Source organism: Castanea sativa, chromosome 11 (assembly GCF_040712315.1).
Source record: "Castanea sativa cultivar Marrone di Chiusa Pesio chromosome 11, ASM4071231v1".
NCBI lineage: Eukaryota > Viridiplantae > Streptophyta > Magnoliopsida > Fagales > Fagaceae > Castanea > Castanea sativa.
The window spans coordinates 16,052,844-16,078,214 of record NC_134023.1 but is presented as its reverse complement, the minus strand read 5'-3'; the positions used below and the strand labels follow the sequence as shown (position 1 = coordinate 16,078,214).

The following is a 25,371-nucleotide window of genomic DNA, read 5'->3' as shown; positions in this document are numbered from 1 at the left end:
GTTACTTTTTTTTATATTACACCTTATTATATAATATTTATATTTTCACACATCGCATGGATCTATGGCTAGTATATATAAAATCAAAGACCTCATTGTGTGAGAATCTACATTTTTGCCAAGTGGCACATCCTATGAAGTTTCTCTACAATCATCAAACTCTCTCATTAATTGCTTAAATTTACACCATGACTCTCTCTCTTCTTCATGTCTTTTAGTATACCAGCCGTTTCAAATTTTTTTTTTTTTTTTGAGGGACTAATGACTAATGAGATTAAGATAGATGGTCTTTTAGCATTTCTAGTGCCTCAATTACACAAATCCATATCCTTTTTTTACTATAATCATTATTATTTTATTTTATTTATGTGAACCATTATTATTTTATGGTGATATAGTTACATACTCACATCTCATAAACAGAGTCTCCCTCCTCTATTAATATTTTTTTTTTTTGGGTAAGGCAAGTTTTTACGTTGGTTATTTAAAAAAGTTTCTGCCTTTGTAACTGTGTAGATGCATTAGTCACAGCTTTCCTCCAAAATGATGTTTTAGTTTTTGCCTTTTTGTTTGCACATAATGTACATTATCAACATTCTGCTATAATGATTAATGTAATATTTCCTAAACCTTTTACTCCCCAACCTCTCTCTCACGCTTTGCCTTCCCCTCTCAACTTCGAATTTATGTCTCCATTCTCTTTCTTTCTCTAAAAAAACCCTTTTATAGTTAAATTTCTGGAAACTATTCCTATTCTCAAATTTTATTTGCATGCTCACAATTTTTTAAAACACCTGGCCAATAGAAGAAACATGTTGCTCTTGTAATCTTTTGTTGTAGCTAGTAGTGGCTGTCCATCGCACGTTAAGTGACCATGATATGTATGAGTTCAAGCTATCTTTTGCTACTTTCAAAAATTAAGTTCTTCACTTACAATCAGCAGGGTTAAGATTGTGAGATTATTTGTTTTGCTATTTTCTTTTATAGGTTGTGTTATTATGTTTATCGATTTCCAAAAGATGCCAAAAGTCTAGAACTGAGAAGTCGATAATTGTTTATTTTAGTGTAAAAGTTTCATTGTCAATGTCCTTTTCAAGTTTGTTTAATCTTAACATATGGCTTGAGCAAATAGGTCTTTTCAAAATAAACAAAAACTAAACCTACTGTAAATCTTAAATTCGGATTATAGGGTTCAAGCATGTATCGGCTTGGTTGGAGGGGATTCAGTCAATGGCAATTGAATTTGCAAGAAAAAAAAAAAAAAAAAAAAAAAACACACACACACACACACAGACAACTATTCAATCAGCATTTTTTAGACTCCAAGCTTATTTCTTAAGTGAGTCTCTTGATATTTCAATAAAGAAATACATATTGACTTTTTTCCTATAGTAAATTGAGTTTTGGTTTAACAGTTTTTTTTTTTTTTAGTTTCAGTTTAATGGTGACTGTATAATGATCTATATGTTGTGTGCGCTTTCTTTTCCATGAATTTGAATAACGAATGGATAGAGGATTTTAATGTTGGGTTCTGTGTGGGCCTTTTTTGCAAATGTTGGACTGAGCCGCTTGCTGCTACACTAGGCCCAAAGATTTCTGGATCAGGAAGTTGGGATCGGTCCAAGAGCAACCTTCCTTGGTCTGGCTTGTGCGCAAACGATGCTCCTGTTCATCAGGCTTTGATCACATGCCCATAGCAGGCAGAACTGTTACATTAACTACGGCAGAAAGATACAATAAAGATAATAATGAAAATTCTTTTACGATTCAAGCAAAAGTGAATAATGGGCTTTGATAAGGAATGCCCGTTTCATGAAAACAACAACAAGAGAACAGGTATTGAATGAACAATAAGCTTATTAAAATAAATATCAGTCTGTTGCATCAAGACAGGTTGCCAAGTCTAAGTCAAAAAGGGAATCACATCTTCAACGCGATTAACCTCTCTGAAGGAGAAATTAACTGCTTTGAAGGGGTAGGACTGAGTGACTTGTGTCCAGCGATGTCTTTCTACGTTACCAGAGAACATGGTTTGGAGAGGGAGATTGACCCATTTGATGCATGCCTACCACTTTGTTCTCTCTGTTTTCTTTTACCCTTCTCTCTATTCCTTAATTCTTTCCTTTCTTTCTTTTCATTTTTACTCTCCTTTATATTTTCTCTAATTCTTTCTCTCCTTTCTTCTTGGTTTTTTTTTTACCCTCCCTGTCTTTGTGATTCTAGCGATTATATCCCAGAAGTTGCCATCCTCGCTTGTCGTGCACAGCAAAGGCCCCTTATATAGTGCTAGCCGTGATTGGCTTTTACCATTTTAGCCATTAACCGTTTTTGTCTGGTGTGGGTATCCTTGCCGACCATTACTGACTAGTCAGTCACCCAGCCAACGCCACTTACCTGTGCTGGCCGTGCCATTTCGCTTCACCTGACAAAGCAGGCTCTTTCGTTTGTTTGTTTGCCGTGGCATTCCTACCTGCCACAGTGTAGGTACTCTCCTTCTCTCCGTCCCTCATGACATGCATCTAGTGGTTCCAACTCAACTTTGCCTCTTTTGGGTGGTATGTCATCCCAGCAGGACATTGCCTCCAAAAAAGCTGAGCAAGAAACACGAAAATGGGTTTTTGCCCCTCCCCACCGCCAGACCGTGTCCTCTTACCTCTAACCCATGACCTCACCGCTTCCTGTATTGGCTTGGTACAGGTTGGTGGTATCTGTGCCTTTACGCGTGTCTTACCTCCATGTTCATCCAAGTTCTGCTCGTTGCTCATGTGTCTGCCGCGACTTGAAGGTCAATCTGCCCAGTCTGCCGTTCATCTTTGACTTCTTATGGCGTGGGCTACTTTCTCTGACTTCTCATTTATGGCTTGCTTCTTTTAAGGGCTGGGCCTGGCCCGATTGTGAGTTGTTCCATGCTTTTATTCTCAGCCCTTGTTATTTGTTTCTTGCCATATCCTTCTGTTATACCTGCTGTGAGGTTTGCTTATCCTAGGGTTGCTGGGCCTCTTTGGACTTTACTGTTCATTCCCTCTCTGGTGGCTCAATAAACTCATTGGGCCCTTTTACCACTTGCGGGCTCCCTCATCTCGCCTACTTTCCTTTGAGTCTCCTTGGCCCTTTTATTTTTCTTGGAGCATCCACGGCCCTTTCCAATTCTATACTTTCCATGGGCTTTTGCTAACTCCTTGGGCTTCCTTGGCCCAAGTACTTCATACTTTATCTTTAGGGCTTATGGATTCTCCATTGCCCCTTACTCTCTTTACTTACATTGCTTTCGGCCTGCCGTGACAACTGCAGCCCATTCTCATTTTTCTACGTCTACACTGCCTATGAGTTTACTATTTCTTTCTTCTGGACCGTCTTAGGCTCATTTACTTCTTCAGGGTCCATTTGCTTGCTTTACGGACCCATTATCCATTATTCCTGTCACTTGGGCTTTAATAATATTTCTATCCCGCTCTATTCTGCCCATGTCTTTGGGCCTTTCTGTTAGGATTAGTGCCCTTAAATCCTATTGTATGATGCTATGTATGATATTATGTATGACATGATGTATGACTTAATATTGTGATTGATAAAGTTATTTTATTATTATTTAAAATAATGGTAACATGAATATGAGACATTATCATATAGTCCATGAGATGCATTGTATGTGATTTATGTGAAAAGTCACAAAAGATGTAAATCACAAGTTATTTGTAAACTCAGAATTTATAGTTCGTAGTCGGTGATGAAATTGGGCATTTCATCCGCGAAGACTATAACGTGTCAACTAAGATGATTTGTCTTGATCATGGAAGTGGAGACTTCTAGTTGATATGTTTTAAGAGTTAAAATATATTGAACAGGACCGCTATGAGATTTATTATTCTCCTAATGACTGTCAAATGAATAATAAATCTCACGACTTCTATTTACATGAACTCTTAATTCTGAGAGAATAATGGACCTGATCATGAAGTGTAGGTTGCTTTGATATATCAGGAGTGAGATCTGAAGTGACGGTCAAAACCTCAGTATGTTGGGCAGCCACATTTAGTGTTGATGGAACATATATTCTCAAGATGGAATTCATAGTCTCTTGATGGAGATATAAAATATTCCCTTGAGATAAGTTTAATGGTTTCAGTTATTCAGAGAGTTGGGCCTAACCACTTTAGTAAGAAATTACTAAAGTATATATTTATGAAATTGGATTTCATAAATATATAATGAATAACTTTAAAGGATTAAACCGGGTACTCAAGGATAAGATATAGTAATTTACAAAGTGACAGTCTAAATTTATGACTTTGTGTTACTACGAATATTTTATGAAGGGGTTGCATGTATAATAAAGTCTTGAAATATAATTTATTAATAAGGCCTAGAGTGCAATTATATTTATATAGTGGTATTAAATATAATTAATGGTAACTTTGGACTTGTCAAGAGTTGACGGAAAAGCCTAAGGCCCATTGGAGTTAGTGTCTTATTGGTCCCTTCTGGTCCCACTCCAAGCCACACACTAAAGCCCAATTGGAAATGCCCAATAGACCAGCCCAATTAGATAATCAGTTAGTTATAAAGGGAGAAACATACAGAATTTTTATTAGAAAAAAGAAAAAGAGAAATAAGAAACGGTGTGTTAGAGAGTGTGAGACACATTTTCGTTCTCCCTTGAAAACTGATTGAGAGACCACACATCTTGGGCGTAAAGTGGAATTGGAGTAAAGATTAAAAGTGTTTCCAAGTGCTTCTAATCTTTGTTTTGAATTTCTCCACACCAAGGTACGCTCTCTTGTTCTTAAATTCTGAAATTTACATAGTACACGTTATCAATCATGAATGAAATAGATCCTTGTTCGTTGCTTCCGCTATGTGTTTTGTATGAGATACAAAACCAGAATTTTTCCTTCACTTTCCTCCTACTAGGCTTCTAAAAAAAAAATGAGCATCTATAGGTTCATGAAGGTTTTTTTTTTTTTCAACTTTATTTCATCATTTGTAACTTGAAATGTGTGCAATTTATAATAGTTACTTCTTATGATAAACTCATTACTAATAAAGTTTTATGACAATTATACTATGATATATGTACAACATTTTTCAAAACCATCTTACATAAAACATTATAGTATTATCCATGCATAGCACGAACAACTTACTAGTGTATATAAATATATAACTAGATACCAAAAAAGTCATCAATAATTAGAATATAATTAAAAATAGTGGATAAATTGGTAAAATTGACCTTCAATCAAACAGGTTTGATGTGTCAAACCCAATGTAAAAAAAAAAATAAAAAAATAATAATAAAAAGATACTAATCAAAAGCAGCGAACTTGGTCAAAGTCTATATAATAAGCAAGAAAATGAAATATGGAACTTCCTATCTGACATGACCAATTATGCTAGAGGCAGAAAAAATTGGCTCAAAGGTGAGCATATTCATTAGAATTCAGAACCAACTACTTTATTTGAATTGGACCATACCAATAGCCATTCATATCCAAGTTCCAAGATTGTTTTTTGAATTGAACTGTCCTACTTCCTCAAAACAATTAGGATCGAATTAGAATGGTATAAAGCTTAGAATTGCTTGTAGGATGGTTTGGGATCGATAAAATCACGAGATCCTACGATCCTAAACCAATCCTTTCTTCTAAAAGATTGAGTCTAAAGTCTGTGTGGGCCTTTTTTGCAAGTATTGGGTTGAGCCGCCTGCTGCAACACTGGGCCCAAAGATTTCTGGATCAGAGAGTTGGGACCGGTCCAAGAGTAAACCTTCTTGGTCCGACTTGTACACAAATAATGCCCCTTGTTGGCCAGGCTTTGATTACATATCCATGGTAGGCAAAGTTGTTATATTAACTACGGCAGACAGATACAATAAGGACTATAATGGAAGTTCCTTTAGAATTCAGATAAAATAAACAGTGGGCTTTGATAAGGAGTGCACGTTTTACAAAAATGGCAACAAAATAACAAGTATTGAATAAACAACAGCAAACTTATTAAAAGAAATAAATGTTAGCCTGCATTAAGTTACTGCCAAGTCTAAGTCAAGAAGGTGAACCACCTCCTCAATGCGACTAATCTCTTATGAAATGGGAAATTAGCTGCTTTGAAGGGGTGGGCCTAAATGAATTGTATTTTGCGAGATCCTTTTCCCGTTACCAAAGAGCATGGGTTGAAAAGGGAGAGAGAGATTGACCCATTTGGTGCATGTCTACCACTCAGTTCTCTTTGTTTTCTTTTTACCCTTCCCTCTATTCTTTAATTCTTTCCTTTCTTTCTTTTCATTTTTCTTACTCTCCCTTTCTATTTCTCCCAGATTCTTTCTCCCCTTTCTTTTTGGTTTTACTCTCATTGTTTATCTTTTTTGTGATTCTAGTGATTATATCCCAGAGGTTCCCTTTCCCCTGTTGTGCACAGCAAAGGTCCTTTATATAGGGCCAGCCGCAGCGATTTTTTACCATTTTGCCCTTTAACCGTTTTTGTTTGGTGTGGGTACTCTTGTCGACCATTACTAACTGGTCAGTCACCCAGCCAACGCAACTTACCTGTGCTGGTCGTGCCATTCTATTTCACCAGACAAAGAAAGCTCTTTTGTTTGCTTGCCTGCCATGGCACTCTTACCTGCCACGGTTGTAAGTATTCTTCTTCTCTCCGTCCTTCATGGCATGCACTTAGTGGTTCCAACTCAGCTTTGCCTCTTTTCAGCGGTATGCCATCCCAACAAGACATTGCCTCCAAAAGGACTTCAGCAGGAAATACGAAAATGGATTTTTCCCCCTCCCCACCGCCAGATCATACCCCCTTACCTCTAACCCATGACCTCACCCTTTTCCTGTATTGGCTAGGTACAGGCTGGTGGTGCCTGGGCCTTGTGCGTGCCTTGCCTCATGCTCATTCAAGTTCTGCTCGCTGCTCATGTGTCTACCGCGGTTTGAAAGTCAACTTTCCCTACCTGCCGTTCATCCTTGGCTTCTTATGGCGTGAGCTGCTTTCTCTAGCTTTACATTTATGATTTGCTTTTCTAGGGCTAGGCCTTGCCTGATTGTAGGCTGTTCTTATGCTTCCAGCCCTTGTTGTTTGTTTCCTGCCGCATCATTCTACTTTGCTGGCCATGAGGTTTGCTTGACCCAAGTCTACTGGGCCTCTCCAGGTTTTTCTATGCATTCTTTCTCTGGAGGCCCAATAAACTCATTGGGCCCTTTACCATCTGCGGGCTCCCTCCTCCCACCTACTTTCCTTTGGGCATCCTTGGCCCATTTACTTTCTTGGGGCATCCTTGGCCCATTTACTTTCTTGGGGCATCCTTGGCCCTTTCCAATTCTATGTTTTCCATGGGCTTTTACTAACTCCTTGGGCTTCCTTTGCCCAAGTACTTCTTACCTTTTCCTTGGGGCTCATGGGTTCTCCATTGCCTCTTACTTTCTTTACTTACATTGCCTTGGACCTGTTGTGACAACCGTGGCCCATTCTCACTTTTCTACATCCATACAGTCCATAGGTTTGTTATTTCTTTCTTCCGGACTCTTTTAGGCCCACTTACTTCTTCAGGGTCCATTTATTTGCTTTATAGACCCATTATCCATTATTCCTATCACTTAGCTTAATAGTATTTCCATATCACTCTCTTCTGCCCATGCTTTTGGGAATTTCCTCCTGCTGGGCTTTCACAAAAAAATGAGTATCTACAAAGTCTAAACTGAAAATTCTTTGATTAATATTTTATAGAGCATCTATCGAAGCCTCCTCGCTAAGCAAAATGTTCAATTTTTCTCAAAGCAAGCTAAATAGATTTTGGGACAAAGTTTGGCTACAAAACTAGTTGTAGTCTTAGGTTATAACTTAACTCAATATCTTTTTATTTGAGGTGCATTTTGATAAATTCACCATTAGATTACATCTCCTTCTTATATCATTCATGTTTGCAAAATTTCTAGAAAATTAAAGATTAATAGTTATATCATCAATAAATTGTTTAAATTGTAATTTTTTGTTTGAGGTGCATTTTGATAAATTCACCATTAGATTACATCTCCTTCTTATATCCTTCATGTTTGCAAAATTTCTAGAAAATTAAAGATTAATAGTTATATCATCAATAAATTGTTTAAATTGCAAGTTTTTGTAGTTTGAAATTATGCATTATATATAAGCTTATAAACTATATAGTAAATAATATCCGATTGACACAAATTTTAACATGTGTATTAAAAGCATAAATAACATGCAATTCAACGGTGGACAACGTTTACCTACAAAATTGGTAATAGCAACCTTATTCAATATCTTTTATTAGAGGTTTGACAAATCCACAATTGGATTACATTTTCTTCTTATATCTTCTATACTTGAAAATTTTCTAGAAAATTAAAAATCAATAGCTATGTCATCAATAAATTGTTTAAATTACAAGTTATTTAGTTTAAAATTATACATAAAATATAAACTTAAACATATATATATATATAGTAAATGATATATGATTGACACATAATTTGATTTATGTATTAAAAGTATAAAAAAACATACAATTCGATAGTTAGATTTTTAAAATAAGTAATAATGTTAATTTTATTAGAGGAAGTTATAGCCTTAAGTCACAACTAATTTTGTAGTTAATGTTTGTTTTATTAAGTAATGTTATAACCTTAGATTACAACCAGTTTTGTAACTAAACTTTTTTTTTTTAAGCATATAGATATCGGCAACATCATCAGAGAAAAAGGAGCTCACTTTTTCGTTTCACCCTGGATTGCTTTTAGTCAACACAACTTGAATAGGTATTGGGAAACCCCACCTTGTTTTTCACTTTTTATGTCACTGCATTACAGCACTGAAGCTTTGCTTTGTTCAAAGGAGAACGGTTACTAAGTGAAAGAATAGGAGGGCATACAGTTGGGTTTTTTTATATATTCTTTGCTGTCCTAGCCATTTTTGTTTGGCTCAAGAATTTTATTGGGTAGCTGCTAGTAGGCACTAAAATAGCGATTAACACTTCATTTACCAATTGGGGCAATGCTGCCAAATGAGCGGTTATTTTTGCTACGGAGATTGGTGTTGATCCTGTGGAGTTTGAAGGCGATTCAGATGTTAAAAGTCATGAAATTAAGAAAACTGCCACTATGTTCTACACTATATGGCAACATAATCATTAGCGAAACTCAAGTCTGTATAATCCAAAAGGACACGCATGCTTTAGCAGGAAGAGCTAAGGAAGGTAATGATCTGCTTGTCTAGAAGGAAAAGTTCTCTGCAGATCTTTCTTTCTATATCTAATCTCATTGTCCTAATAAAATTTGAACAAAAATTGGCTTCAAGCATAGTTGGTGTCTGTGCTCCACCCACCAATAAAAAGATGACATTAATCCATATCATCATGTGCATTGCACATGATTCACTCAACTCAACCAACCAAATGAGTCTTGTATATTGCACATGACAATACATATCATATTCCTAGTTGGAGCCAAACCTTTTCCATAAACTTCATCTTGCCTTTCTTCTCCAGAAATAATAAAATCCCCAATGCACAAATGGACTTTATTTTTTATATATAGCAATTCTTAAATGAAGAATTTGTTATAGATGCACTAATGTAGGTCTAATTACACTATTAAACTAGAACTTTTTTTTCATGGATAATTTCTAATTCAAATGATTTATTCAACATACAGAGAATTTTATTGTCTTTTTATTATTCTTCAACAAAAAGTAACAAACTTATGATTCCCGATTTGATCCTACAATACAATTCTTGAACCCTTCCATTGATCTTACATAAGATCCCGTTTTAACAACCTTGGCCATACTAATGGATATGACCAATGGAGTTGAAAATACCAGGAATGCATCTAACCCAACTAAACCAGTGAAACCCCAGGGCTTTTAAGGAAAACCTATAAACTAGATGGCTGAACTGGATTGAACCAACATCACCTTATATTTTGAACATCCAACAGCAACACCAATGAACTATATGAGACACTATGAGTCCGTTTGGATAGAACTTATTGCTGAAAACTGAAAACACTGTAGCAAAATAATTTTTAAACAGTTAAAAACACTGTTCATGCCAAAAGTTACTGTTCATTGGCATAAAATCACTGTTCATAGCCAATGAACAGTAACAAACACGCATAAAAAAAAAAAAAAAAAAAAAAAAACTGGACGTGGACGCACGTTTGTGCTATCCAAACGCCCTCTATATTCCCTCTTGTTGAAAACCCCATGGATGAACAATCAACTAATTAAACAAGTCATACAAGAACCTGGCCTTTGTCTGGGACAAGCTCCAGTATGATTTTTGATTCTTCAAACAGCTAGAGAGAATGGGCAATCAAAGATCATCAGCTCATTTTTGAATAAAGGATCTGCATGTTTCCGCACACTTACTAACAATATTAATCATACAAACTGTACATGTAGCATTCATAAAAGCAAGATTACAGCTTTTGCATATTGTTTCTTCCATCAGAATGTTTAGCTTAAATAATTTTTGAAAAAATAAACAGCAAATAACCAGTGCTTAACATCGCCTCCAACATAACTGAGACAAACCTAGTGGTCAACATAACTGGACAAATCTAAATGCTACCATCAGAGAGCATATTACAGCCACAATATCTTGTTCTCATAGTCAATAACACCTCGACATTACATCATACATAACTCAGATTCTTTTTTAGGGGGTTGGGAGGAGGGAAGGCAGGGGAGGGTTGGGGACAGGTGGGCAAGGGGGTTTTGGGGATATAGAGAAGCAGTGCTTACCTATGGTTTACGAGGCAGCAGTGGCGAACTACTGCGGCTGCTGTTGCTACTGCTTCTTCCTTTAATGGGCCTACACATAAGCAAGCTTCCATCAGAACAAACCCAAATATAAATGAAACCATGAAAACATTTAAAGCTGCAAACACAAGTACTAAAACTATATATATATATATATATATATCCAACTTTCTATTCAATCGTGGGATCCAGGAAGTCTAGAAGGGACCACCATAGCTCCTCTCTTCTCGAGAATCCATACATCCTTTATCAGTATATAGACAGTTATCTCTTGAGCACTAGTTTAGGTTCGGCCTCAATGGGAAAATAAAACGGAGCACCTAACAACGTATCTTCACAGGCCAAGAACTACAATATATATATATCAACAAGGAACCTAATATGATATCTGTTAAAGGAATCAAGTTCACACTTCAGGCAAAGTCAATAGAGGAGAGAACCTAGTTAGGAAATTGTTAGTCTATTAACTAACTTTTTTTTGATAAATGGTCTATTAACTAACTAGAGGTTTGGCATGCACCACGTGTGAGTACCATGACTCACAAAATTTCTTTATTATGGGTGTGTTTGGATACTGCTTATTTTGCTGAAACTGAAAAATAATTACTAAAAGTACTGTAGATAAAGGTAAAAGTTAGTTGAAATAGTACAGTGAGGCCATGAATAGTGTCAAAAAGTACAATGAGGCCTATGAATAGTAGCAAAAATAAGCTAAATAGTGAAATAATTTTCATTTTTCATCCTAACCAAAACACACTTTAAATTTATTTGAGTTGCTAATTCCCTTCTCCACAATTTTTGGTCCTAACAAGATCCCACTGCCAAGAAAATCTTGGAAAGTGGGAGATATAAATAACTTGAAATAATAAAAATCCAAATCTAAATTATTGTCTATACAACTATGGCTGGGTTTGGATAGCAACGCGTTTGCATTGCTATCCAAGTCTGCGTTTTCGTGGGTGGGTCCCATGCACTGTTTACGGAACTCACAAGTACCTCTTTCAGCAAATATAACTTCTAAACTAGGTCTCACGGCACTATTCACACATTTAAAAAATTATTTTGCTACAATGTTTTCAGTTTTTAACAATAAGCAATATCCAAACAGACCCTATATCCTCAAAAGTTGAGATGAAATAGACTTCTACTATCTTCCATTAATTTGGGGATAATGGAAAAGGGAAAACATCTCCACACCAAGAAGAGAAACTACAAATGTGCAGAGATTTATGATTTTTATTTTGGATAAATAATACACATAGTTTGGCCAATAAGATGAGACCAAGGGAGTCAATGCCCTATGATATATCCACAAAATTCCAAATAGTCTAGCGAAGCACTCTGGATTCATGCAAGTTATGCAGTCCACAAGAAATGGTAGAACAGACATTATGATTTAGTAGCGAAGGTTATATATTGAAAATGCCAGTTAACTCAACTCAAACCAAGATGATGACAACATAACACTGCAGAAGCAGTAAACCATGAATTAACCAGCCTGAAGTTCCCCAAGTTGTAGCCTGTTCATGTTATCATCATAATCATTAGTGCTTATTTATTGACTTTGGAACAAACCAAAATTTAAAGCCAGCCTTATCGCCTAAAATATCCTCTAATCCATTTTTGAAACTCAAACACCAACTCAACTTCCATCTCCTCATGGAAAGCAATAGCTTGCTCCCCAGTGTGTATTTTACAGAATTTAAAACTACCTCTTTAGTAGTAGGAAATTTCCATTGAGCTCCTTTTATCCAGTGATATCCATTTCTTTGAATTCTATAAATTTCACAACTTAATGTTATATACCAGAAAAAACTCCCTCTTAAATATTTTTCCCAAGTGCAACCACCAAAATATTTTACCTTCTCCATATCACATTGAGAGTCCCATTTGGAAATCAAAATTCTCAATGGAAAAAGCATTTAATAGTTTGGAGTTTAACTTCCACCATCAAGACAATACACGCGCAGGTACTTTTCAATAGTTGTGGAGTATAAATATTGATGTGAACTTAAACATAGATGTTGCTGAAAATGATAATTTCATCGGGGATGGGGTACACATCAAAGACATTTTCATCTTTGACTCATCACGTGAAAATTGAAGGAATGTCATCTTGCAAGCTCATATACCTTGCGTAGAAGAATGAAATTCATCATGTTGAAATCCCATGTTTGGATAAAGAGATGTGGGGAGAGGAGAGGAAAGGAGAGTGGCCAAATATATAGAATTATGTTATGACCACAAACCCATATCCTCTTATCTCCCCATAAAAGTAAGTAGTAAATTTATTTTTCTTCATTGCAAAGTTACACATGGCGAGTGAGTTTAGAATCTATGATCTCACCCTCCATCCCAGGGGCAAAGGAAGAGCCATCCGAGCTAAAACCCCATTAGAAAAGAAATAAAATGTACTTAGATGAATAGAAGTGAAACCATTCACTGATAGAAATTACCTTCTCGGGCTACGACTCCTTGATCTCCGAGGTAACTATTATAATTAGAAAGAATAAGCAATGTAAGGGATCTAGTAGGAGGAATTCTCTTTTAAAACAAAAAATAACAGACTCTAACCTTGCGTGGACTAGGTGATCCAGAGTAGGATGATGATCGCCCACGTCTTCCGACTGGTGCTCGACCTCTATTGTAAACACCAACCCCACAGAGAGAGGCATGCTTAAGTTAAAAAGTAATACAAACTAACAGCACAAATCGAATTAACAAAGGGAAATAGCATTTTTGCAAAACTCAACAACATACTGAGCCTATTAAAAATTTGAAGAAAAAGAGGGGGTGGAATGAAATTGAAGCCAACATAATATTGCAACTCGAGTTCAGAACCTACAGTCTTTATGTAAGATGCATAAATCAAGGTGACATCATGAGAACAACAGGCATTATAGAACTTCTAAACAACACTAAATTGAAGACAGGTGGAGTTGTAGAGTCTTGCCCTTGGAAATACCAGTATTGTCAAACAAGATAATGAACATTTCACGGCTATGTTAAAACCTATACACATCCAATACCTTCTATCTGTCACCCAAGCCACATAAAGGGCTTAAAAAAATTATTTCAACCCACAATGAACAGTGATGTTGACAAGGCACCTCACAACCCATATTGAACAGCATTCCATATAGCAATACTACAATTTCTACAAAAAATGTCCCCCGCTACAACCCACAAGTACACCACCCATCTAGGTATCAACCACATGCACATCCCCACTACTTCTCATGTACGCATACAAAGAAATTTGCTGGCATGCACTCAAATGAAGCAATTCTACAAGTAACATCAGAGCTCTGCAACTTTGAGACCCATATTAAAACAAAATCATAAACCTTATTCCCATCCAACTGAAATAAATCCAACATGTATATAAAGCAAATAAAAGAGAACTGACACAATTCAGACAACTAGAAAACCAGATCAAATCATGCTTAGGATTAGAAACAATTTAGAAAAGGTACCTCCGTGGAGAAGCTGATCGTGAACGTGAGCGAGCAGTTCTACGAATAGGAGGAGTACGCCTACGACCAATAGGAGACCTTCTAAGAGGACTACGAGCTCGTCTTGGAGGTGAACTGAACGAAAACAAAGGTCATATTCAAGTTGCAAGAAGATAAACATATAAACAGATGTGTCAAGAATGCATGTATCAGAAAATTAGTATATGAATAACTCCCTAGTGTTTTGAAGGGCCCCAGAAAAGCCAAAGGAAAATATAGCAGATAATCAAATGTAATAAGTCTCATACAATGCTTCCCATAGCTTCTAATATAAATTAAAACCCTAACCCTAAAGAAGAGCTTTATAAAAGCATGAAGACAAAAAATATTAATTGTAAAAAAGATCTCTAACAAAAAGGGAAAGATGCACATTATGTCAAGTAAAGGTTGAGTGTATGCATCAAACATGGGGACAGACAAGCATCCACAAGGCAATTCTTGCTAGGGAAGTAATCTAAACATAAAAAACTAATTATTTATTTCAAGGCTAGTATTAACTATCTTAATAAGATTTGTTTTGATTTCATCTCAAAAATAATAAGAAATAATAATAAGATTTCTTTTTTACAAAAATGCAAAAGACTATGTACAAAGAAATAGACTCAATAAACATAGGAATGAAATCTCTATTCGTGAGTCCCCAAGCACGTGCCCAATCAAACAAGGTGCCAAAAAAATAAACTAATGGCTGGTCCCTTGTCTTCTCCAATCCTCAAACGTATGTCTATTCCTCTCTCGCCAAATAATCCACATCAAACACAACGGAACCAAATTCCAAGGTCCCAACAAATGCTTTCCCCATCCAATTCCACCACCCAAACAAAGATCTATCACTCTCTTTTGTAGGACACGAGATTCCAAAAGATCAAAAAACAAAGGACCACAATTGATAAGCTTCCGTACAATGAATCAGAAGGTGAACCACCCCCTCCCCGCTACACTGGCACGAAATTTTTTTAAATTACAAATTATATATCTAAACTGTAAGTTTATATTATTTTTGCGCAATTACTAATTTAGTTAAGAAAAATATATTCTAGAAGAAATCAAGGGACTGAGTGAAATCTCCTTCACCCATTTAACAATGTGTGGAAGTTGAGGTTATGGACACAATCCCTATCCTCTCTCTCTCCCCCCCCCCCCCCTTTTTTACATTATTTGTTTGATAAGTAGATAAAGATTTTATTGAAGCAAAGACTACTTCATGTACATGGGAATGAACATAAAAGGAGTCTAAAGAATTACAAAACTCCCTTTTATTATTGGTAAGTTACGCACCCAAAGGGTTTTGAATTGACAACCTTAGCACCTCCAATAATGAGAAACCACCAAGAAGCTATATAGATTAGACTACAGCAATGAATACTCAGATCATAATTAGCCTAACAATGTAATCAATGACATTGTCTACATGGGCAGTACAGAATGTGCTCACAGCTGCTAAAATACTATGAATAGTTCTATCAATTCCAGGAACACCAAAATTTCATTCACAGTGTTACACCTCATCATGGGGTACCATCACTCAAAACAAAGCATTTAAATATAATTTAGAAGTATAAATACCGGCGCCTTGGAGGAAGTGGAGAACGTCTGCGAACAGGACTGCCACGCATCCTTCTGAAGGAGGCCATATGGTAATCAGTTGAATGCTATCAAAATCAGAAAAGACATCAAACCAGAAAAGTAGTTATTTTTAGTGAACCTTGCAGGGGATCTATTGCGTCTTGGTGAAGTTGAGGAACGACCACGGCCAGGAGATGTTGGCCTCCTCCTCGGAGGTGTATCACCGCGGCGATAAGGAGAATCCAATCTACGACGAACAGGAGAATCTGGACGACGACGTGGAGGAGAATCTGGTGGTCGTCTAGGAGATACACCCCTTCGAGTAATAGGGGATCTCCTTCGAGGTGAGGTAGCAGGCTTCCGACGGGGAGAAACTAATGTCATTAAAAATATAAACTCTATTAGAAAATACAGCACAAAATGTATAATGTACCACTCCATGAAACAAGTGTAAGGGATATACGTTCTCTTTGTCGCTTTGGTCCATCCTTCTCACCATCAGCATTAACATTATCAGTTTTGGGCACATCTCTTTTTGGTGCACTGGCAATGGCTTTTAGGGGAGGCGACAGCTTCTGTCTTGGAGGTAACGTGAACCTCGCTTGAACCACATTCCCATCAATTTGTGCCTGCAGAAGAAAATAAGAAACATTGATTTCCCAACATGATTTGTTTTCATCATAGCAAAGAATTCCACTCCAACACTACATTCTATTTTATGGTTTTACAAACCCATCCCCACCCCCCACCCCCCACCAATAAGAAAAAAACCTACACCATCCATGAATAGTTGTGCTTTTTCAGCATCCACTCTTGTCTTGAACTCCACATATCCATATCCTCTTGGAATATTGACCTGCAAACATGAAACAAGCTTCAAATCCCTATACCTTGCCAGATGACCCCAAGACCATGATATGACATCTATAATGAACTTACAGCGCGATCCATTGCTAGCTCCACATTTACAACTTCACCATAGTTACCTACAGAGTACAATTCACAGGCAAGAATATTAAGAAGCACTAATTAGAAAATCAACACATGGAAACCTTAGCTTATAAAATACCTTACAGCCAATAAGTAACAAGTTCCTTGTTCAATAATTACTTATTCATGTGAAGCTCTTTAAATTACATTTTCAATGACCAAAAATCAGTTGGTCAATTATTTAAACTAGATGATATCCCGCGCGATGCGCGGACTATTTTACAATTTTATTTGAAATCATTTTTATGTATATTAAAATCTACATATAATACTTAATACTTATTTTTTTGTATAATATTTGTGTTTGCCCACAATATTGTTAATTTTGAAACTTGATTTTCTTAATTCATATTTTCTTTAAAAAAATTGTATAACACTATAAGATTATAATATATTATAATATTTACTATTAAAATAGATTTTATTTTTCAAACTGAATAAATGATTTTGAAATCTACAAATAAGAATTTAAAGTATATAATACTTTTATACCCTAAAATTACATAAATTTTAGCAACCTATCAAACACTTTCTCAACCACTTTATTCTCACAACCAAACATAGAGACTTTGATCACAAACACCCAATTAATTATCTCAATGAAATTGAGGAAATCATTTGTAAGTATCAACATAAAGAGAATGTGATTAAACAAAGAGAAATTTTCTAAAAACACATTCATTTATCAAGATTCAATCATTCTTTAGTTGGGCTTTCGTATCCTTAAAAAAAAACCCGAAAAACACTTTTAAATCACCTTTGATTTTTGTTTTTATCACTATGGCTCATACCGCACAAAATTGCAGTAAAATAAACTTACAAAGAAACCCACAAATTATGAATTCTAAAAAAAAAAAAAAAAAAAGAAGAAGCTAACTTCATAAATAATCAATTAGAATGTTTCTTTTTCTTTTTCTTTAGTTCTAAAAAAATACATTTATAACTTTCCCAAACCAAAATCTCAAACATCCAAAGACACTCCAAGTGAATCATAATCTTCACAAAAATCAAAATTGTAAGCTACCATCACTGAATAAAAAATGCAAGCCCCCTTCCTTGGTCAGAGCGTACTCATACAGATTACAATCAAATGATACTACAACGTTGGAGTTATGTAGGTGTCATTAAAAGGTTGAAAGTAAATGACATTGTTTTTTGTCTAAGCGTATTTGAAATGGGATGGTATGAAAGGCTATGGACAGGTGTATATAAAGGAGTAGAAGTGAAAAGGGTGAATGGAAATGCAAAGAGTTTTTTGTGTGTGTGTGAGATGAAAAGTCTTGAAACATTGAACCAAATAAAAAAAATAGTAGTCTTAAAACATTGAATAATAATGTAACAAAAATAGTCTTGAAACATTGAACCAAAGGAAATAAAGAGTCTTTACTTTTAAATTTGTTCTTATCTCTAATGTGGCTGAAGGATATTTCAATTCTCTTCATAAAGTGTGCCACATGGCAGAACCTCATACTCTCTCGCGTGAAGTCTTTGCTTTTATAAATATATTGATTGATATTTTCTTCACTTATTCAATATTTTTTACAACATTTGACCAGTAACCTGCTTGCACATTGAAGTGATGATGGAAGCACTTGTTAAACATATCAAGAAGGGTTTTAAGATATTCAGGTTAGTGATGCAACAGCCTGTTTTTAAGATTTTACCCAGAAAATCAAACTTAACAGGGTTTTTCATAATTTTTTGTCAGTTTAATTATTAGCTAAGAATCAACCAAAAATTACAGAGTGCTGTAGAATATTTTATTAGTTTTATTACCGTATGATTTCATCACAATACTTTCCTAGATTTATGTCAATCAGGAGCTAGCTACTCAGGACAATACTCAGCCATGAAGCAACGTAATATTGAAGAAAAACAGCTGTTTCTAGATTGCAGCTGATGCATTTAAAATAACTTATTAGCTATCCCAGGAGTTTTTGATAGAACTCTGAGAACAGCCATGGGAAGAAATCTTGGCCATAGAAGTATGTAACTTCCAATCTATTGGTAATGACAAATGAATTTGAAAGACGAGTTTGTTTTGAAATTTTTGAACACGGAATCTCATTTCCATCCCCTTCTCACTCTCTTCCTATCGGAATTCTAATCTTCCATCCACTCTCTTCTTTATTGATAAAGTAGGGAACTTTTTTTAAAGAAAAGCCCTTTGAACTTGCCACTAGCCAGTAAAACCTAGGGGCAACTATCATAGTTGACAAACTTGCTCTAAAACTACCATTTTGCACCTAGCTGGTCATTTTGATCATCTAGCTGTATGGCTTCACAGAACCCACTAAGCAATCTATATTTTCATCGTTCTTAAGTAAAAGTTCTTTGATAGCAACTCCAAGAATTATCAAAACTTGTACTCAAGTGAGTTCACTGACACATTTATCAAAAAAGATTAAGATGCTATCCACTTCCATGACAGCATACTAGTGACTGGACATATAAAGCTAAAATTAATAGGGAAAAAATGGAGAATTTTATGCCTTCATTGTCATATGAAAGCTTAGCACAACAGAAATCAATTACAATGCCTTTAACATCATGTTAAACTACTAGACGCATAGATTTTTAGAATTCCAAATCAGAAAATGACTAGTGTTGTAAAAAAAAAAACCAAAAAAAGTGATGTTTGCAGACATTATTTTTCCATGCAGACTCTATTTATAACTCTATAAACTTCATAGCTTTAGATATGTGAATTTTGCAGCTAAAACTGACAGGTGATAGTCATCATCAAACAAGTAATAAACTTACTGAATATTTCTTTTAAATGGCCTTCATTCACATTCCTGCTTAGTTTCTCAATGTGAAGAACAAGCGACTCTCGAATAGGAGAAGCTTTCCTGAAATCAAAAATTAGAAATTAACACAAGCACAAAACACACTAGTATTTACTAAAAAGAACTGAGCCTAACACATGCAATAACTATAGATAAACTTAGGTTCAATTCTTTAAGTGCAATTTATTAGGTTACTTAAATTCAAACACAAAACTGCATTGAATTTAATTCTCCTTGGGAAAGTTAACCGTATTTATTTTGTATTGGTCAATGCAGCTATTTGTTTGAATTTAAATGGGGAACCTAATGTATTGCACCTAAAGAACTGTATCCAAATTTTTCTTATAACTATATATACAAACATGACTGAGGGAGCTTCCTTTCACCCAACCTTATACTAACCCTACCCAAAACGGATAGGCCAAATCTTTCATGTTAAAATTTTAATTTTGACCAACACCCAGCACTCTGACTGAACTTTGCACATTACAAAACCCTTCAAACCCTGAACAGCTCCCTAGATCTCGATGAACGTCATATTCTTACAAGGAAAGGTCCATTACAAAATGGTTGCTATATTCCAGAATATTAACAATATCACTCTAACCAGCACACGTAAAAGTTATAGGTCAAACAGCACCGGATGAAAATGAAGTATGCTAAATTTGAAAATCTAATATGCAAAGGATTTCATGGAGACACACATAGGGAAGGAAACAAAAAAATGGGAAAAAAACATCAGACACATGGGCATAAGATACTAAAGAATATTAACTTGGCATGAATATCCCTGGGTAAAAAAAATGAATGTATAAAATGATGATCAGAAGATTTGTTTAATATTTTAACATAAAAATATTTATCTTTCCATAGCTGGAGTATGCTCTGCATCGAAGTTCTGGTATTTACTAGATACCATCATATATATGAAGATTCAGTCGCTCACAGATAAAAACATCTTCACCCTCATCAATATATTATGCCAACTCTAGCTTCATTTACTGAAACCTTTTATTATGCAGAATAAATCCCTCACAAGTATGCCCAAAAATTAAATGAACCACCAAAAAAAAAAAAAGTAAGAAATTTTTCTTCCTACAGAACGGGTATGCATTGAGTTGATACTCCTAATTGTACTAAGTTTCATCATATAAATAAATACATGTTTGCACTCTCTAATGAAAACATCTTGTTCTTTATCAACAGATTATGCTAGATTTCAAATTCATTCCCTTGATATCTTCAGTATAAATCAACTCTTTAAGGTAACAGCCAAAGCATTAAAAAAGTGAAACAAAAAATTAGTTGGCAAGTTCCAACCAAAAGACATACATTCAACCAAATTCGATTTTTAAAATAAGTTTAATAAAAATAAAAAGTTCAAAGTAATTTTCACCTTGGGGGTGGAGAAGTTCTTTTAGATTGTGAAGGTGGAGTGCGACCTCTCCTAGCTACTTCAGCAGGACTGTGAAGATGAAAACGCAAGAACAAAGTAACATTAAAATAACAACAACAAAAAAAAACACAGAAATGTGTTTTCCTTACAACTAAAATAAACAAAAGTTCATAAAAATCAATGTGATGGAAAAACTATCTGCATTGCTTCATAAAATTTCAGGCAAAACCCCTGTAAACTAGAGACCCAAACTCTCCTTTTCCAGCAATCAACCACTCACCTACTTTGTAATTTTAGTTCTTGCCACTAACCCCAAACATGCTTCCCACCTTTACTATACATTGTGACATTAAACTTATGCTGTCTGCTTTCAAAAACTCAAATATTCATATCATAACTTAAAAATCCAACCTTCATACAATTCCTCAGCAAACAAATGGAGCGAATGTCCATTTTTAATGATAATCACGCACCAGGTGGGTCTTAAACCAACGACCTCACTCTCCATCTACAATGGCAAAATACTAATTCTACAAACCATACAAATTATCAACTTTCTGTTACTTTGATGTCTACAAAACCTATCAATAGGCATAAAAATAACAAATTTTAAATTCCTTCATATTAGACCACGTTTGTATGTAGAGGAAACTAAAAAATAGCTGAATAAAAACAACTTCAATAACTGATTTCAGCAAATTTAAAAAGTTTTGCTTGCAAAGAATCTAGGTTTAGTAATGTTCTTACACTTTCTTGGCAACCAAACAACACAGAAACCGAAAACCATAGAAGATCAAATTATCAATTTTTGCTACTTTGATGACTACAAAACCTATCAATAGCCATAAAAATAACAAAAATTTAAAATTATTTCAGCAAATTTCCAAAAAATTGTGCGTTCAAAGAATCAAGATTTAGTAATTTTCTTTAACACTTTCTTAGCAACCAAACAACAGAGAAGCCGAAAACCGTAGCAGATCATATTCGAAAACGAGGAACAGTAAGAGTACCTTTTCTTGGGAGGAGGGGCGCTAGGGCTGCGAGAACTGGCGCTCCGAGAGGGAGAGGAAGAGGAGGAGAAGGACCTGGAGCGAGATCTAGAGCGAGAGAGAGAGCGCGAGCGAGAGACGGAGCGCGAGCGAGAGCTGGAGCGAGAGCGAGAGTCGGAGCCGGAGTAGGACCGGGAGCGAGAGGACGAGCCCGACGCGGACCCTGACGGCGGCGACCGGCGGCCTCCTCGGCTTGGCTTCGCCATGGGCGTTGATTGGGTTTGAGAGTGAGTTGAGTGACAGAGCGAGAGAGAGAGAGAGACAGAGAGGTCGAACCCTAGATAAACCCCAGAGAGAGAGAGAAAGAAATTGATTGATAGGGGTAATAAAGTCTTTTTGTAATGGCTCGTGTGCACTGGGCAGTGTGCTTTATCTATGGGCTTGGGGTTGGGCCATATTTGAAATATTTTGACCCATACCCAACCTATATGCTAAAAAATTAATAATAATCAATAATTTTGATAGAATGGTTTGCTTTTTCTTTTTTTCTTTTTTCTTTTTTTTTTTTTAATTCTCATCTTACAAACATATGCATTAAATGGCCTCAAACTTAATATATTAGTTATGTAGTCTCATTTGGAACAATTAACTCAATAATCAAGGAGAATTTCTAACTCGTTCAAATATTGAAGATTACTCTCCAAACTTCATAAGCAAAATCAAGGCACAAAATTGGGTGAATTATATGTTATTTGTATAGAGTAAGGACACAAGCACATATAAGCATGGATACACATTGAGTGAGAGGAAACTAAGATGGAAGAGGTAAGGTTGACATCGTTCAAAGAACTTAATCCAAATGAATCAATGAGTAGTTGACTCCCGTAGTGTGCATGAAACCCAATAATCCAATTAATCTAACCACTTAATCCATTATGAACTATGAAGGCAATGGATTGATTTTTCAGGAGTTTGGTTTTTCAAGGGTTGTAGAGTTGGACTAGGTTGGGAGGGTTTTTTTTTCCCTCAAGATGTTAGTTTGGTTTTGAGTTTGTATTTTTCAAACCCCATTAATCCAAACCAATTTGGCTTGAAGGACTTCCATGTGGATAAATTGTTCCACGCCAGCACTAAAACTCGAGCTTTAATGACTCGAATTTGTCACCGAACTCGAGTCTCAAAGACTCAAGATGTTAGTTTCCTAAATATTTTTAAAAAGTGCTTACTAATGAAATAGTCTCTAAAATTATGCTAAATGGCAAATATCCCCTAATCAATGGAGAACCTTCCAATACTTATGCTAGTACTCAAGCCTTTCAAAGGATACTTAGGAGAAATAGTTTTTAAGGTTACCATTTAGAGGTTATCTCTTGAACATTACAGCCTCGGCCTCATCCTAAACTGAGGTGATGCATCATAATTATCCTCATCAATTATTGTGAGTTTGAACTCTCAAGAATTTACAACTACCAAATTATGAAATTATCAACAGCCGAACATAGCCTTGTAAATCCAAAAGCTATAATATATTTTATATAGTCAAAATATGCATATTAACGTTTTTTTTAGAACTTAGAACAACTCAAAAACTAAATTAATTAAATTCACAAAACTCAACCTGACTCGTCTCTTTTTCATAAAACATAATAGGATTTGAATTTATAATATCTGCTCAATGTTGATTACTATTAACTCAAGACACCAATTGACTTTTTATTTATTTATTTCTATTACTTTTTTTCATAGTGTAAGACTGCAGTTTTTTTTTATTACATTACTAACCTTTTTTTTTCTTTTTATAAATTATGTAAATTTAAATATCAATTAAATTTTTTATAAAATACATGGTAGAATTTTTTAAAGGTTGTTTTTTATAGGAACAAAGTTTGGCAACAAACTTGGTTGTAGCCTCCACTTAATAACTTTTTATTGGATGTGAATTTTGATAAATCTACAATTAGATTACATCTTCTTCTTATATCTTCTTATATTTGTAAAATTTCGAGAAAAGTAAAAATCAATAGTTATGTCATCAATTGAATGTTTAAATTTCAAGTTATTAACGCTCTGTTTGTTTTGGTGTAAAACTTTCTGTAAAGATAGTTTTTCACATTTTTTAGTGTTTGGTAGCACAAAAAAAAAAACTGGTCAACGGAAAACTATTTTTAGTCAATGGAAAATTCTAATAAAAATAAGGCTTGTTTTTTATAGCTTGTTTTCCAAAAAAAATTTTTAGAAAACAATCTCTACCTCACAGTGCGCTCTCTCACTCTCACTCTTTCTGTTTTCCCTTTTCTTTTTCTTTCCTCACACCCTCACTATCACTCACTCTGATCTCTCCTCTTCCATAGATCTCTCTCCCTCACTCTCTCTCCATATTTCTCTTCCCCTTTATAACACAGTTCTTTGAGTAGATTTTTTTCCCTCATTGCTCAGTAATTATTTTATTCCTCTCTACCAACTTGCAAAAGATAACATATTTGCAGCGGTAATTATTCATTCCTCTCTACCAAAATCTCAATTCTTTACTTTGAATTTCAAACTTTATTTTATTTTTTTCTCTAAGAAACTTTTGGTTTGATGGATTCCATGTATAAGTTTTTTTTTTTTTGTTGTTGCACATAAAAGTGCTAAAAAAATATATATAAAAAATAAAAAAGAAGAAAGAATGAAGTAAAAGACGAAAATTTTAAACATAATGCCTATATGGCTCTAAATTACTTTTACATAACATAATCTTTTTTGTTGATAGATACATTATGTATATATTATGTAGATACATTATATAAATACATAATTTTGAGTAATATTAAAGACTTCTGGTTGACCATAGTAGACAATTAGTGTACTAGCAAAAAGAGTAGACAATGAAAAATTATTGTTATTTTGTACTTATTAAAGATGTATTCTCCTGTCAATTTTATGTATATAGACAAATGGTTAATATATATATATATATATATATATATATATATAAATGTGTGTGTGTGTGTGGACGTTCCTGTCCATATATATAAGTAAAATGAGTGGTAGAGATCATGAAAATTTGACAACTAATTTTTATTGCATCTATTGTCAAAATTTTAGTATGAAAACCGAATTCATCCTTGGTTTTTTTTTTTTTAATATTGATTAAATTAGTTAGTTTACATAATACACATGTTTTAAATTAAACAAGAAATATAAAAAATAAAAATAAAAATTTGCATATCAAACACCAGAAAACATTCTCAAGCTCATTTTCAAGGTCATTACCAAATACTGAAAAATGATATAGTTTTCTAGAAAATGCTATTTGGAAAATGAACAATTTTCCAGAAAATGTTGATGCTGAAACAAACAGA

General features: G+C 34.8%; 1 protein-coding gene across 2 annotated transcripts; it reads right to left on the bottom strand.

Moving 5' to 3' along the window:
- Positions 1–10,397: 10,397 nt before the first annotated feature.
- Positions 10,398–22,388, bottom strand: LOC142615818 (uncharacterized). Of its 2 annotated transcripts, none has more exons than XM_075788664.1 (12): positions 22,049–22,388; positions 21,039–21,107; positions 19,617–19,705; positions 16,803–16,849; positions 16,639–16,719; positions 16,327–16,492; positions 16,003–16,237; positions 15,864–15,917; positions 14,259–14,372; positions 13,357–13,423; positions 13,239–13,273; positions 10,398–10,834 (listed from the first exon to the last, which is right to left on the bottom strand). In XM_075788664.1, the coding sequence occupies exons 1-12, from the start codon at positions 22,291–22,293 to the stop codon at positions 10,765–10,767; spliced, it is 1,272 nt and encodes a 423-aa protein (XP_075644779.1). In that variant the 5' UTR covers positions 22,294–22,388; the 3' UTR covers positions 10,398–10,764. The 2 variants fall into 2 exon arrangements, with proteins under 2 accessions (XP_075644779.1, XP_075644780.1); XM_075788665.1 differs by having other exon boundaries at positions 15,864–15,914.
- Positions 22,389–25,371: the final 2,983 nt, after the last annotated feature.